Here is a 16245-nt window from a genome sequence, read left to right as displayed (position 1 = left end):
TTTTCCAATGCCAATTTTAATCAATTCCTGATTCACAACTTCTTAAATGAAGAAATACTCACAAATGTAGTTTTAATCAAAATGTTCTTACATTTTCTTATTTATTTCTATTTACTGTCACTATTTATTTTTTTTTTATTTACTTCATGCCTGCTTGGTGCAGTGTGATTCAGGTGTTGTCCCTCTTTTCCACTCCCCTTCAGGGGAGTGGGAGAGATTCCAGATTCCAGGTGGATCATCTGTGCTTCTGTCCTTGGCAGTGGACCTTGCCTCTGGCTTGTCTCGCTCCCCCAGCTCCATCTGAATGAAGTCCATCTCCTACATTATTCAAGCATGTAGTTGTAGAGTTAGATAAAGTAATTGTTCTTCAATAGTCCTGGTACATTTCCGATCCATCCTGGGAGAGGATCTCTCTTTCATGTGGACTTCCCTGAGGTTTCTTTTTCCTTTTTTTTTTCTTTACCAAGAAGGAGAGTCTAAGGCCAAGAACCCCCAGTTTAGCTTAGTCTGTTGAGTTTAGAAATCTGCTATTGTTCATATTTTATGACTGATTTTGTGTTTTTGTACCATGTGAACCTGTTGAGACAACTGCGTTGAGCTTTTTAAATAAAATTAAATGAAACGTATAGGAGAATAGTCAATAGTCCTGCCTCAAGAAAAAATGAAAAAGGTGGAAGTGTTGAGGGGTAGTTTTTTTTATTTTTTATTATTCCTCTATGTTGAATCTGCAGGTGGCGTTGTTTAGCCCTGATCCTTGTCGAAAAGAGATTCATACTTATGTGCGCGCGCAGATGTAGCCCCCCTCCGCGCGCGCGGGCGCACACACACAAAGAGAGTGTGGAGAGAGAGCATCAGCATCTGCACAGTCCTGTCAGCGCAGATTTCATTGTCTCCAAGCCTAGAAAGGAGAGACCCGGGACAACTGTGAAAGCTCCCTCTGAGTGGTATAAATTGCGCTTTGGAAACGTCTGGCTCTCATAAGCATGACGCTCGGCTGAGAGAGGGGCTGCAGCAGCGTCCACTGAGCGACACCTGCACTTCTCCGTTCCCCTCTTTTGTCTCTCATCTCTGCAGCCAGTAGCACCGAGGAAGAGGGAGGAGGAAGTGGCGGAGGAGCAGAGTCCCACACCAACAGCAGCACGTTGTCGGGTTGAGACATCCCGGGGCGGCCACTGCGGGCGCGTCTGGAGTGCCCCGTTAACCGGAGCTTTGTTGTAGTTTGAACGGGACGTTCTCCGTCTGTCGCGCATAAGCAGGACGAGGAGACCGGGATCCTTTGAGAACTCCCACTTTTAGGATTTTTTCCGTCCTTTTAATTTTTGGAGGAAGGAACGGATCAGGAGATGCGCCTCCCGGTGCTCCTGTGCGTCGCGGTCAGTCTGTGCGCGGCAGCCAGCCCCGAGGAGAACAAGAGCTGCGCCGACCTGCGGCGCTTCTACACCGGCAAAGGGTTCACTCTGGAGGGGGTTCCTCAGACTGAAATCTCAGGTGAGTTTGTGGAAGATAATGGGATTCTTAAAAAGGCTTTTATTAGGCTACATTTTTACCTATAACATTTTATTTAAAAAAATTTAATTGCTTATATTTGTAGTCATTGAATTAAAAGATAAACGAACTATTGTATTGATTCACTGTATTTGAGGAAAATCCATAAAAAGCCACGTTTCAAATGACCTGTTTTTGTTCTCCTATGGCATTCCTGTACTTGTGCATTTTCCATCTTGAGGTATTTCCCTTCTTTACAGCTGCACTGTAAGCTGTCCAGGGACATATTTCATTGTCAGAAGGCAGGTGGATGCAGAGCTTTCCTGCACATTCGCTCTGTTTCTGGATGTGTTTGCAAATTGATGCACTGCAGGCCAGAAGAACACACTTAAAGATTGAGCGTTTGCTTTCTCCTAACACTGTTGAGCCTCATCAGTGAGTCCTTGAGCAGTTTTCATTGTCTGCCTTATTGTGTGGGCTGCAGGTGTGGTGTGTTTGTGTGAATCAGTAGATGACGAAATGGCCTCTTTGCTTTGCATAAACTAATAATTTAGCCTTGCCTGCAGCAACACCCAGTGTGACTCAAAAAAATAAATAAATAAATTAAATTAAAAAAAGGAAGAAAAAACTCCCTAGAAAGTGAAGTTTATTTTAACAACGACTCTTCTGATTTCTTGTAAACTCCAGTCTGTTAATCAAACACTCAATACGTTGAGTAATTTTTGTGCTATACCACCTACAAATACTGAGTAATCTGTTCAGACCTCAAGGAAGACAAAACTGAGAGGGTTTTTCCTTTGAAGGAAATGCTCTGACGCCCAGTGTCTCTTCTATTTTTCCACTGAAGTCAGACAGAAACCAGAAAAAAAAAGTGTGGTGAGACAGGGATATGTGTTCAGTCTGAAGGTCATTTCATCTTGTGTCAATGAAAGTGCTCTCGGATGGTTGAGCAAGTGATTAATATAGGATGTGAGTGGAAGTGGAGACGTGTGAATGAGATGTACAGCAGGTTATGGCCAGACTTAGGAAGGGAAGATAGACGAAAGAGTGAAAAACCGAGAACGAGGGACCAAACGAGTCACTTAAGGTCTCAGTTGTGGCCTCATAAAAAGGCTGTAGAGGAGACCTCCTTCAACTCTGCCCAACTTTTTCCATTAAAATCTTTTAATGGCACTTTAAAAGAACAGGGATTAAGCCACTTGGTCTTGGATTTTTGAGGCCAAGAGTTCCCAGAACTCATTAAAACAGAAGGAAGACCGGAAAACTATATGAAAAAAAGGAGGTCAAATATTAGGGTTTTTTTTTTACAATAGAGATGCTAACAAGTTGCTTTCTGCAAGTTGAATTCATGACCAGTCAAAGTTTAATCTCAAGTGACTCATTTAAATAACCCAAAATATGTATTTAAAAAAAGATCTTGCAAACCATTGCGCATTTTCTCTTATTTATAACAATTAAACCCAACAAAGTAGAAAACAACTTGCTTGTGAGGTTTGACACTGATGCCTTAAATATAAAACGAAGAGGAGCATTGTTCAAGTCTCAAAACTGGAATCTGTCATGTGTGTTGCTTTGAATCAGTCACACACTTAACTATCTAAAAGAATAGACAAATGCAGAGTGTGGAAAACTAAATCCTGTCCCAGCTGTTTGACACATGTAGCCTTGTCGTGCCTGCTGCAGACTCACATTTGGGTGGAACAAACACTTTCCTAATTATTTGGTACCAAACCAAGGCTGTTGTCAGTCAAAAGCTTTTCACACTGGCTGCACACCAAGACACCGGTTCTAAAGGTCAGCTTCTGTTATGGGCTGCACAGTGGTGTGGCGATTAGCACTGTCACCGCACAGCAAGATGACCTGGGTTTGGAACCCTGCCTGGATCCTTTCTGGGTGGAGTTTGCATGATTTTCCTGGATTCCTCACCTATGAAGTACAAAAGTGGTGACTGTAAATTGTTCCATAGGAGTTAATGTTTGTCTATGTGGGGTCCCAAAATGGACTAAGGGACGTGTGTGCACTGGGATAGGCTCTGGTGACCCTGCAAAAGACAAAATTTGGATATAACTTCAGGTGTTTAGTTATGGCTGAGTTCCATGATGAGAGGATGTTTTAGCATTTTCAGATGAACTACACTGAGGGTGTATTCAGACTGGAAAAGTCTGTTGTTCCGGATCAAGTCTGTTTACTGCGGTTCGGATTGAGTCCTAAACCTTGTGTTTGGTCTGTATTCTGGACATTTGTGCTCAAACTAAATGGAAAACCATATGACTGAGGATCTCTTCGGTCATTGGCCACAAATTATGAAGGCGGGGCAAAACAATGAGAGAAAGAATAATGGAAAGCTTTGTAATACATGTATAGATCACTAATTCAAACTTTATATTTTGAACGTCTGTATCATCGTCAGGTATAGCACTTACTTTTGCTACTTTGGTACATCGGTTACTGAGAAGCCGTCCGCTCTGAAGGTTCGGTGTTAAGTATTTATTACCTATAGATTGTCGGGAAAACAGTGTGAGAGACAATGTGTATTGTGTTAAAAGTTGATTTACTGAACCTGCATTCATGCGGCCACATTTCAATGAGTTCCTGTGTCTCATTGTTGCTCCGCTACTCTCATTACATCCTGTAATGCTCAGCTACAGTGACCGTTTGGTCCAGTTGTTCGACTCTGAGCATGGAGCCTATTCATAATGAGGAAACAGAGTAAACCGGGGCTCAGTCTGATTCGAAACTAACTGAGACCACTTTGAAAGGGTGTAGTCAGAGCGAAATGTATTCTGGATTGTTGAGGCAAACTAACTCTGATTCACTTCATGCAAATCAAATGTGTCCAGTCTCAATACATCCTTAGATTTAAGTATTACCAATAAAAACAAAACATATCTCAAATTTTGCATGGTTTTTGTGTTGTCAATATGTGGTAGAATCAGTGTAGCGAATAGTGTTGTTGAAATGTCTGAGTGCCCTTATTCTGGTCCGGGAGGCACCTATAACTGTCTTGATGAGTTTGTATGTCTGCGGATAAATGGATTTAGGTGATTTGATATAGCCTCAGAGATTCACAGGATTGCAACTGAGATTGAAAGGGACATTGATTTTGAAGATGAGTGTCCCGGCTCACCGGCCCTGCGTACAGAGCTCTGGAAGCAGAGAGGCAATATCCTCACCTCTGCTTTTGTTCTGTCTTCACAAGAGACATCTGTATGTGCACAAAGCATACTCGTAAAGATACAGGTTTAGGTGTGAACCCTACAGCTTGTAAGAAAAATGTTTTTGTTTTAGCAATATATGGGTGGTGAATTTCTAAAATCTTGTGTATGTAGTGCTGTCATTACCTAATGTAGAGTTGCATATGTTCAGAGGAAAGTGAATATCATCAAAGGCAGCAGCTTCAAATTCTCAACATTAGAGGAAAAAAAGATATATTCTTTTAATGTTAGCTCGCATCTTTTGTTCTATAGATTTGACAGCATGCAAACGCATGAATAGAGGCTGTCTTTTCTGCCGTCTGGCCGTCTGTCTTTGTGCCTGCGAGCGTTTTTAGCTCACATTGTAACCCATTGCCTGGTCAATAGGTAAAGACTCCCTCATCCTTGAGAGTGTGTGTGTTTAAAAGTCAGTGAAAGCCAACACCTTCTCTTTGGAAGACCTTCACTGCAAACTGCTTTGTCCGTTTGGAGTAGCACACACCCATGTGATCGAGTGACACCTGGAACCAGAAGCCATCTCCATCGCCTGCACACGTCAATTTAGCTGTCAGGAGGTTTTGACACCTTTTGTTGGTTTGTGGGCGTTGCCTAAATATTAAATACATCCAGTATTTTTTTCCTTTTGGAAAATAAATAGAGATGCAGGTACTTTTAAGTGACATTTTGTATTACAATGGTAATTTTTAAACTGGCTAATCATCAGGGTTAGGATATGTTACAGTCTAAGTTAGCGGGTAGTAATTTAATACCCAGGCAGTCAGCTAAGGAATCTCTGTTTGCTCTCATGGAGGCATTCAATTGTATTAATTCTTTTATATCAAGTACATTTCTATTATATATTCCCACCCCTTGGCATTTGTCAAATATTTCAAGTATAAGCAACTAGTCATTAAAGTTTAATCACTAGTTTAAAACACCCTCTAAGTTTTTTTCAATTAGAAATTCAAACATGTTTTTATGTGAATAAAAAAATCATATCTGTGGCCTTGCTACATATTCTGTGTTCAGACTTGTACATGTTTTACTCAATCTGTCAAATCTTTAATCTTGTATTACGTTTTATGCATTTTTAAAAATGTATCTGTATTTTTAACTCCTTAGGTAATTTATGTCCAAGGCCAGACAGTACTACGGTCCTGTCTTTTAAATGATGAATTGTTTAAAGTTGTGGCCTTTTGTCTCATAGAAACACAGACATGCAAAGGGAGATTTGTTAACATATGGGGAGGAATTTAGACTTGCGATATGTCCAGGACTGGGACTAAACCCAGATTACATACAAACTCCTGCTTTTCCAGTATAAGGACGACTGGCAAAACAGAAAATTTCCCCAAAGATGGCATTGTATTGAGCTTCACAGTAAGCCGGGCCAACACAACATACCAAACATCTGATTTGTTCAGATTTTGGCAGCCAGACAAAAAAATATGGTCAGAATGAAAACATTTAACATTTCTACTTATTTGATCTTTCAGAAAATACATGGTATTGTTAAGGCACTGCAGTGAACTAAGACACCCAAAATGTCAAAAAGTGACGTTTTGAGCGATACGTCCATATATGTCAAGTTGGGAGTGAGCATGTGTTGGTTTTTCACAGCCAAAGAAAAGTTTGTTTGACCATCAGTCCATTAATTTCCTTAACCTACTCAATCCTTTTTGGGGTCATGAGGTCACTGAGCCCATCCCAGCTACTGCGAAAATAGGATACAAACTGGACAGGTGGCCACTCCGTCATAGGGTCAGATACTCAAATTCATGCCTAAAGGACAATTTTGATCAATTTTAGAAATTTTTATAGGTATCACAGTAGACACACATATTGACAACGTTGTGTGCTGCTGTATCCCTGATTGGTTTATATCAGTTCTTGCAGGGCTAAAAATCTTTTTTGAAATAATGTGCAAATTAAAACTAGTTCATTAAGTGATAAAGTTGAGCAACTATTGAACATATTACATAGAAAAAAACAAACTAAGATTTTGTCAAATAGAACATTTGTTGTTATTAATACTATAGTTATTAATAGCTACAAGGGAGACCCGATCTGGGTCTCCCTGTGCTGGTCCCTAGTCCGGATAAAATACAAAATCTTCGCCGTGGCACCCCCTGATGGGATATGCCTAAAGATGAACAACGACTAAAGCAACAAGCAAAGATAAAAAAACAACAGGATTTGCTCTGATAAAAGTGTCAAACGTCTTTGTTCCTACTTTAATTACCACCATTTTAATGAATCAGTATTTTAATTGATTGAGGCTAAAAGCAGCTCAGTCACTGTGAATCTGTGGTTTGTATGAGGATTTATATGAGGAGAAGAGCAAGGAAACCGATGCTGTCTGTCATCTATCACCTGCTTTCAAGCTTTCACGGAGCACGCCACCAAGCGGAACGCTGAACACCCAGCACACTCTCACTTTCACTACAAACACCCTCAGGGGTTCCTGCTCCTCTGTAACTTTTGCCCTCCTCTTCCTCCTCCTCCTCTCTGCTGGTGTCTGGTACCATCTCTTTATTGTTTTTCTAGACAGGTTCAGATCTATGATGCGAGGGCATGTATTTGCAAAGGCAGACCTTGGTTGGTTGTTAAAAGCAGAGCTGTGAATCTTTCATGATTTTTAGATGCAGCAGCATGAAAGAGAGGAGAGAGGCATGGGGTGGGGAGAAAAGGATGTGATGTGGAGAAAAAAAAAGCGAGAGTGGAAGGAAGATGAGAAGAAGGGAGGCAGTTCTGTTCTGCTTGGCTTTTTTGTCATCCCTCCTTCATCCTTCCTTCGCTAAAGATCGGTGTCACTTGGACTAGCTTGATGCAGATAAGGCTCCTGTTTTCTGTATTTGATCCCTCTCTTGGTGTCTCCTTTTAAAGTATCTGAAGATAAGACTTTATGCAAGAAAGCGAAAACCTTTTCAAGCAGAAAATATATATGTGAACAAAAAAAGAGACCTTGTGTCACTTCTGCACTTGATCAGTCCCAGAAGAAATAATTGATATTTGCAAATCTATTAACCCCTTCGAACTACTGATGCATCAAACCTCTTTGGCTCCAAAATTACCATAATTTTAGCATCTACGTGAAAACAAAAATATAAGTGACTTTCTTTTACAGCTGGAAATAAATTCAGGTTTCAAGGGGTTAATTGTTTTAGCTTAAGAAGTCTAGTTTTTAAGATTTAACATGACCGTAGTGGAGGACTATAAGAATATATTCTGCAACATAAGAAAACAATTATCTTCGTCCAATAATTTTCTTCGACTTAATTCAACTGGTTTCCCATATTAAGCTAAGCCTTTGCCATAAAAAAACTATTTCCAAAACATCATCTGTCATGTGACCCAATTTCATCAAAGAGTTTTGTGATTGTTTTTTTTCTATTGTATGTACTAGTTTTACTAGGTCTACACGGAAAGATAAGGTACTAATATTAAAAGTGAAACTTTAGTCTGGGCCATATTCATTTTTTCTTTTTAATATTATTATTGGCTAATCTTTTTAAGCCACTGTAAGTCTGTTCTGAACCAGGTTACGTCATCCAGCCTTCAGCTCATCTGAATTGGATTCCCTGGATGATGCTGGACTGACGCATTTTAAATCTAATCCAATAGATTGCCAGATAGGATGAGCCAAAGTTCCCCGTTTAAAAGTGTAACTGTAAAGACTTAAATTAAAAGACCAGTTTAACCAACTCATATGAGAATTGTCAAAGTCAAACCACAGTCGCTTGATTTCTTTTACCGTGTATTTTTGTTTTGTGAAGGACATGTTTATAGAAAGTAATGAGCACTGGCTTTCCAAACTATCATTTGTTAAACTAAAATGAAGATAGTACTATCCCGAACTGTAACAACGGTGTCTGCAAATTCTAGGGATGTAAAAGATATTAGATAAGTATCGAAAAATTGATCAGTCAGTGAGAGTAACAGCAGTATTGGTTAGGGATGTAAAAAATATCGAGAATTGATTGAGCAACTGCAGTATCATTTGAAAACCACAGATTTGAACAAGATTGTGTTGGTTAAAATGTATAAAATCAATAAAGAAGTAAATAATTAATTCATGACAAACTGCAGTTGCTGTCTCTGTTTCCATCTTTATCTTTTTATATAGATACAATGCAAACAAAAAGACATCCAATCATAAGGTTGCTTCTTCCAAGTCAATACCTGAATTTATTTCCCTGTCAAATTCCATGCATTATTATTTATAGCTTTAAATGCCATATGAATAAGAAATATCTGGATTTTAGCATTTTAGGAGAAAGAATCAGACTGAATCCTTTATGTATCGATTCACGGACCAGTGTATTAAGATGAATCATGTGAGAGGGAAAGATACACACCCCTAGCAAACACACATTTTCATAGTTTTTACTTAGTATAATGCTCAAGTAGGATAAAGTTCAGCATGTTTTTCTGAATAAGACAGATAATTTCAGTTTTGGATTTTGTTTTTTTTTTTAAATAGTAAGCTTAATTTTTTTATGTATGTCCTCCATCAACATAAAAATGCCACAAAATATGTTAAAACACAATTTTCATTGGAGTAGGTCTTTAAATATTTAAAATGACACAAATTACCATAAAAAATAGAATTAATGCCAACAAAAAGAAGAAAATTCTTGAATCCTTTCATTTAATGGACTTTAAAGTCTTATTTTTTATACTGTATAGCCACCAATCCCACCAAATAGTAGAGCAAATAATTAATTTGACTGCTTTGGAGAACATTTGGACAATTCTGCTGCTAATTTATTGTGCAGAATGGGTGTAAAATGAATATTTAAGTCCTCCAGTGTCAACATCTAATCAAGTCAGACTGAAAGGTCAGAGTCAAACAGGCTTCCTGCATCTTCATGACAATCACGTTTTATGCAAGTGGTGGGCAAGGGGGTAAAAGCGTCAGCCGTTCCATTCTTTACCATCAATCTTTGTTCCTAAAAGACACCGGTTATAAACCAATGGTGCCGCTCACCAACCTGTGTCTTATTTTTTCTCTACAACTGCCACCTCTCTTTCCCTACGCTCCAGTTCCCGCCTCGTGTCCTTGTTCTTTCCCATCGCTTTAATGTTCACTTTCTCCTTATTAGACACTATTTTTACTTTCTCTTCCGCCTTGCAGCCTGTCCTCTCATCTTTCTTTCCTCCTCTCACAGGGTAGAGCATCCATCTGTTTTCCAAATGAAAGATGAGTTGTTTGTCTGATGTGGTAGACTCCGTCGTCACTCTGCCGCTTTATGAGTCAAAGCTTTTCATGTACTCCATGAAGCGCCGTACACACCATGTGTGTGTGTGTGTGTTCAAATGGTGTGGAAAAAAAATAGAGATTAGACAAGTAGTTTTCAGTGTAATAATCGGTTTCCCGCAGCAACAAGTAAACATTCATTTGCAACATTTGAACATCTTGTCTGAAACTGTGAAGTTCACAACCACCTTAAATTAGCTTTAGGACAATTGTTGACTTCATATTCTGCTGGGATGTTGTAACATGTGTTCTATGTGTTAACTGAGTTTGTAAACAGAGAAAAAAATAGAAAAATAAATCTTTGTTTTCACACAGTAACTTTTTTCTTTGTCTTCATCTACATATTTGCGGATTATTATTGCCAAGTAATCGAGCAACCATATTGTAATTGGCTTGCTTATATTACAATCATTATTATTATTATTATTATTATTACTTACTCCCTCCTTGAAGCCATTTTTGACAAACTGAACATGTATAAAAAGACAAAACTGACTCAAACCCTCTGATCTGGGGAAAATAGTTGTTTTAAAATAGACAGTGCCACCAAAAAATCCAATTGCTATAATTATAATCACTGTACTTATATTTGTTCTTATCGTTTGTTTTGGTATTTGTTATGTAGTGCAAGTTATTCAAATTTTAAACTGGCCATTCCGATGCCTCAATAAAAGTTTGTGGCATAATGTCGAACATTCAAAATGTTTGACTGATAGATTCCCTTCAGCCCGCTTTCAAGTGGTAGGGGTATGGACTTCCAATGAGCTCACTCCTGATTGGTTTGAGTGGTTGCCATGGAAATATTGAGTTGAACCAATCGCTGCTTACTGATGATTTCTGGTTCCAATATGGAGATGTTGGTATTGTAAAAAAAAAATGGTAACTCAATTTTGCTGGAGCCAGAAGTAAGTCATTGACAGTGGGTGACGTCACACACGGCTGTTTATTGGAAACATGCATGAAGAAGACTGCAATAAAAAGGCAATGGTTTTGTTGTATATACCATGTGTTATTATGTTCAAGGATATGTCATAGAAATACCATTCGAAGTAGTACACTAGACACAAACAGAATGAAAACATTAAGGACTGAAAGTACTGTGGAAAAAAACAAAAAACGTCTCTATTCCTTTAAGAGGCTCATTTTGCTGTCTCAACACTACAGTATATATTTAATGGACATTCCAAATCTTAGGTACCTTTGCTTCAGCAGTATTTTTTCCTATAGCTAAAAATTTATATTTTTGAATGAAACCAACCATTGGCCATCCTCTGATGTATCCTACATGTAATCGCATACACACACTGATTGCTTTTTCAGCAGACTCCTGGCCAGCTGAAACATGTCTGATTCCAACAGCAGCTTTACGGAAAATCCAGCTTGACTTTTGTTCACAAAGTTGTTTTCTTTTAGATAGCACAAAAAAATAATAAAAACAAGACTTCTCACTGAAAAATAAACTGCATCCACTGCTGACTTGTAAAAATTCTGTTTGACAACATAAAACACTGCTGTCTTTTCTAACCAAAAGTACACTTCTAGAGAAGAATTTTAATGAATCAAGTTTTCCTTATATTAGTTGTTCATCTGAGAAAACACGTAAAATAACAACAACAGCAAAACGTTTCCTTTTATTAGGGTATGGGTAAAATATTGGTAACTTTTGTAAGTTCAGACAAAATATGTTGTGAACATATAAAATGATAGCAAGAAGCCTACTCCAATACTTAATGTAGTTTAACTGAATGTTAGGAAGAAGCTGGAAGCACCAACAGGAAATTCTGATTAAATGGATTTAGTTTAAATATTGATTTTGACATTTAAAGGAGACAACCACCTATTTACGCTTTAAAGGATGTCACACATAGTTTCCCTGATGTTTAATTCTCTAACAAGTGTGCTCATATAGTATAACCAAACTAGATAATTTATTATTCATTTTCTACAGTGTGAAGAATACTAATGCAGACAACACAATGTCCTTATCAAGAGATCGCAGTGACACATTCACCCGCTGTGCTGACAGGATCAGCACTGGAGATCATCATCAGAGGAAGATCTCATTGACTGGGACTTCGTGTCTCTGGCTGGTTTTTACTGTCACAACTCCACCAGGGAAAAGAGAGCCTCAGTTACCAATTCCAGCTCAGGGAGGCAATCATCTTGGATACACATTAGTAGACTGGAGCGATGATTGATTCCAAGGTGTAGATTTAAAAGGTCAAATCGATTAGGGTTAAGGCCACCACTTCCTACAAATAGTTTGGTATCTTAGACTCTGTAAGACCAATCTTTTTTCTTGTTTAATTTTCTAAAGAGCAATATCAGAGTTTATCATTAGAATTGTTGGTGTGGAAATCTAAAGCCTGTACAAGCAAATGGTGTTTTCAGTGCTCTGAAAAGCTACCATCCTTCATCCTCTTCATAATTTTAACCTCCCGGGTGTCGCCTCTCCGGTTATTGGATGCCATTTTTGTTTTTTTGGCATTTCTGCATTATTACAGACATTACCACAGGGGATGCTGAGGCAGTGATTTGAAAAAAGTTAGGGAGCAGAACAATAACGCTTCTTTGCTTGTAGTTTACAGACATCTGCATTAAAATTTATGGATAAGTTAGAGCAGTCTGGATTTTATCTATGTAGATCTGAATTATTAGGACAACATTTGAAACTGTTTAAAACACATCAAAGATTTAAAAGACAATTTATCACTTTGGAAATCATGAATTGATCTGAGAGTGAAAATGTTTCCATAATGTGAAACAGTGAACAATGCTAATAAATTAGTAACATTTCCAAATTTTAAGCTCTAAAAGTCATAAATGTGTCAAATGTTTTACTTAACTTTAGTCTTGTGTTGAGGTCAGCATCGATTTATTTTAGTTTATGTCATAAAAGAATCACTTGAAGTTAATTTGTTCCATCAAGGCTTTTTGACTTTGTCAGGAACCTTGATTTCAACAAAATTACATTTTTAAATATATATACATATTTATTTGAGAATGCTCTGGTTGGAATTATGTCCTTTCTGGTGTTAGGGCCCGGTTGTATAAAATAGCTTTATAAAGCAATAATCAGAACCAAAATTAAAAACATTAGTGGATTTCAGCCACCTCTTCATCCAATCATGCTGAGCTTCAGGAGACACTAATCTGTCCAGAATAGTTGGAAAAACGCAAAATAACCAAACTCTGGGATGTCCAGATACATAGAGACTTTTCTTTAAATTATGACACTTTTGGGAGTTTATTGGTTTTATTTATTTGTTGTTTTGTGTTCCAATGTGTTTGGATTAAAGATCTTTTACTGACATAAATATAGTATTCTTGAAGAAAATGTGTACAGGTCCAAACTGACCCATAACACAGTAGAAGTTACAAGAGTTAATGATTTTAAAATAAAAAAAAATAAGTCAAGCAAATTAATTACAGAGATGTGTTCTAAACTGTTCAATTAAATTCAGTAACACAATAACGTTTGTTTTATTTTTGATTCTCTTTGGGTTATTTTTTTCTGTTTTTATTGAAATTTAGAGGTTTACTTATTATTTTAAAGGCCCAGAGACACCAAAAAATAATAAAACCAACATTTTCATGGATAAGAAAGCCTAACAAGATAACCAAGAGAGGAAAAAAATGGTTAAGTTATTACTTTTAATATATTTTAAATCTGATTTACGACATTGATCCGTTAACACCGTGGATGGTAACAGAAAGCTAACACAAGAGGAGGTTAAAAAATAAAAAGGTACATTTTTAAGGCATAGAGGTCTCATTAGACCTAATAATGAGGCAGCACTTTACTGCCCTAATGACTAATGGTGACTAATTAGAACAAGTTAATATCAAATCATATCTATTAAAAATACATAATTTTATTTAAAAAAATCAAAACAAGAAATAAAAGCAAAACATAATATTTCATAACTTCTTTTTTTGTGTCACTACCACACTACAAACATGTTGGTACATGTTGTTTTGTAAAATCAAAAAGTATTTAAAGTAAAAGATGTTTGGGACTGTACTATTTTCCATAGTGACATACTTTATCAAGTCATAGTTTTTCTTGTGCTTTTATTTTGAAATCCACTGACCCTATTTCCATTGCCCTAATTGTGTTTCAGTTGTTAGTTCACACCTGCTTTGAGTTTTGTTAAATTAACCCCTCATTATGCCCTGAACAAGCACACCTGGCGGTAGTTACTTTATTTTTATATGTTTCTTTGATTAACTTTGCCTGTCAGCGTAGGCTGGATAATTTGCAGAAACTCACTGCCACTTTTACTCTATTCGTACTTTGTTGGAGTCACATTTTTAAACATTTATTTTGGGTTTCTCCTCATTATATGGGTCACCCAAAAAAAATTATTCACTATGTACTTCTCGTATTTACTCATGAGTGTTAAATGAAGGGAATTTTTTAAAACAAATTTGGTTCTTTTCTTGTTTGGATAGTTAGGTATCAGTGAAGCACACTCTTAGCTTTTAACAAAAGCTGCTACAACAGGTGAACTGTACATTATTAGGTAAAGGTTATTTCTTTAGCAGAGATCTCTACTTTATTATTTGCTTCCAAAATGATCAGAAAGCCTTTGTAGCAAGAATTAGAATAATTAAAGAAAGTTTTTGCTTCATTCAAACTTTTCAAGCTTCACTACAAACCATGTGGCTGTTCTGCCGGATCCTCTAATCAGGCGGTGTCACACTCATTCAGCTTCCTCTGTTCTGACTCTAAAGACCTGACCTGGAAACGACCGACCTCAGACTGCGACCTAATGTCCGTATGACCATGGAGATTTGATGCCCCCCTGCTGAGAAGGACCAGAGATGGGGAGCTCAGCCTTAAAGGGACCTTCCTTTCACGAACCTTCATCTTTCGCCAACTCCAGTTCACTGACACTTCACTGTTGGATTAGGGATGATGTCTAAACCCCTGATAATCCCAGCCAGTTAATCTGAATTAACAGTTCTTACCCCACAGCGGGATTTCTAATGCTTCACTGAGAATCCTACACACGTTCATTAACCTTTTTTCATTTCTAGAAAGAGTCTTAAACTCACTCTGCAGGTTATAAATCCCCAAACTCCTGCTTCTGTTGATATTCAGGAGTTTTTTTTTGCAGTTGTCATAGTGCAACAGTGCAGTTTCGTGTCTGCAGTCAGGGACAGCTGACATGACCTTTGCTTTCACCAAAATTATCCACATACTTGCACAAATGTGCATACTCACCCAGACAGATGCTGACTCTTTGCAGCCTGCATGGTGTGCATCAGTTGGCACATGTTGAACTTTTCCCAGTTTGAATGCATGGTAGCCAAAGCAGTAGTTAGTTCAAGAGCCTTTAAGTACTCCCAGAAATTACATGGAATTATGGTATTATATAAAGGGAGCTGGTGCCATGCAAACACACACACCCATGCATGAACTCACATGTTTTTCAGGTAGCTCCATTTATTCATTTTTATTATTTGTTGCAAGTTTCTCTTCAAAACTCAAAATGTTTAACCTCCATGCTGTGTTAAAAATGCATATTTAAAGAATATCTTTATTTACGATTTTAGTTTTTGATTTTGATTTTTTATATTTGTTCCTGGGGACATTTTGAACACCTGATGTCATGAAATCTGGCACCATGATTGGCCAAACGGGTATAGCAGAATGCAACACAGTTACTTATCTTAGCATTTACCTAAAAGATCTTAAATGTCCTTTAAGAATAATAATTTAACCAGACTGCAGTGGATGCAGTTTAAATTTCATAGGGCTAATTGCAGTATAGCAGTTGCTTTTTGTTTGTGCTACTTCAAAACGATTTAAAAAAATCTCCTAAATCAGGAGCAGTCTGCTAAACAAACAAAAGCCAAAAAAACAACAACAACAAAAAAAAAAAAACTAACTGCTTCAATTGTAGAGAAGGCAACCAGATATGCATACACGGGAGGAAAAAATCACCCACAAAATCTGAGCAGGGAAAATGAAGAGAGATAGAGCAATCAAAATTTGCACTTTCAAACTCAAAAACCTGCATAAATTGGGTGGTTGGTCTAGATTAGCCCACCTACAAGTCTTTAAGTGTCACAAATATAGAATAAAGCAATAAAAATTAAACATATTTTGACATTGGGCTGTACATACATTGATTTTGGGTGAAAATTAGAAATTTTGATAGTTGGAGTTAACGGCGAGTTGGTTTCTTTTTTAAACCAGCCTCTAGTGGTCCTTTGAGGAACTGCAACATTTGAAATTTCAGGTTCTGATTCAAATCTAGGATTGTAAGAGGGGGTTTAAACAAACACAAATATCAT

The 16245-nt window shown here is 37.5% G+C and overlaps 1 protein-coding gene across 2 annotated transcripts in view; it reads left to right on the top strand.

Annotated features, from left to right (window-relative positions):
- The first annotated feature begins 209 nt into the window (after positions 1–209).
- gpc1a (glypican 1a) overlaps positions 210–16245 on the top strand; it is a 36665-nt gene continuing 20629 nt past the window's right edge. Inside the window, exon 1 of one of the 2 annotated variants that reach the window (XM_024278148.2) lies at positions 210–1488. In XM_024278148.2, the coding sequence (XP_024133916.1) occupies positions 1344–1488 (145 nt within the window). In that variant the 5' untranslated portion in view covers positions 210–1343. The remainder of the gene's footprint in view (positions 1489–16245) is intronic. The other variant, XM_024278149.2, reaches the window with a different exon arrangement.

The sequence above is a fragment of the Oryzias melastigma genome, linkage group LG4, assembly GCF_002922805.2.
Source record: "Oryzias melastigma strain HK-1 linkage group LG4, ASM292280v2, whole genome shotgun sequence".
In the NCBI taxonomy this organism is placed as follows: domain Eukaryota; kingdom Metazoa; phylum Chordata; class Actinopteri; order Beloniformes; family Adrianichthyidae; genus Oryzias; species Oryzias melastigma.
This window is presented reverse-complemented; position numbering and strand designations above follow the sequence as displayed.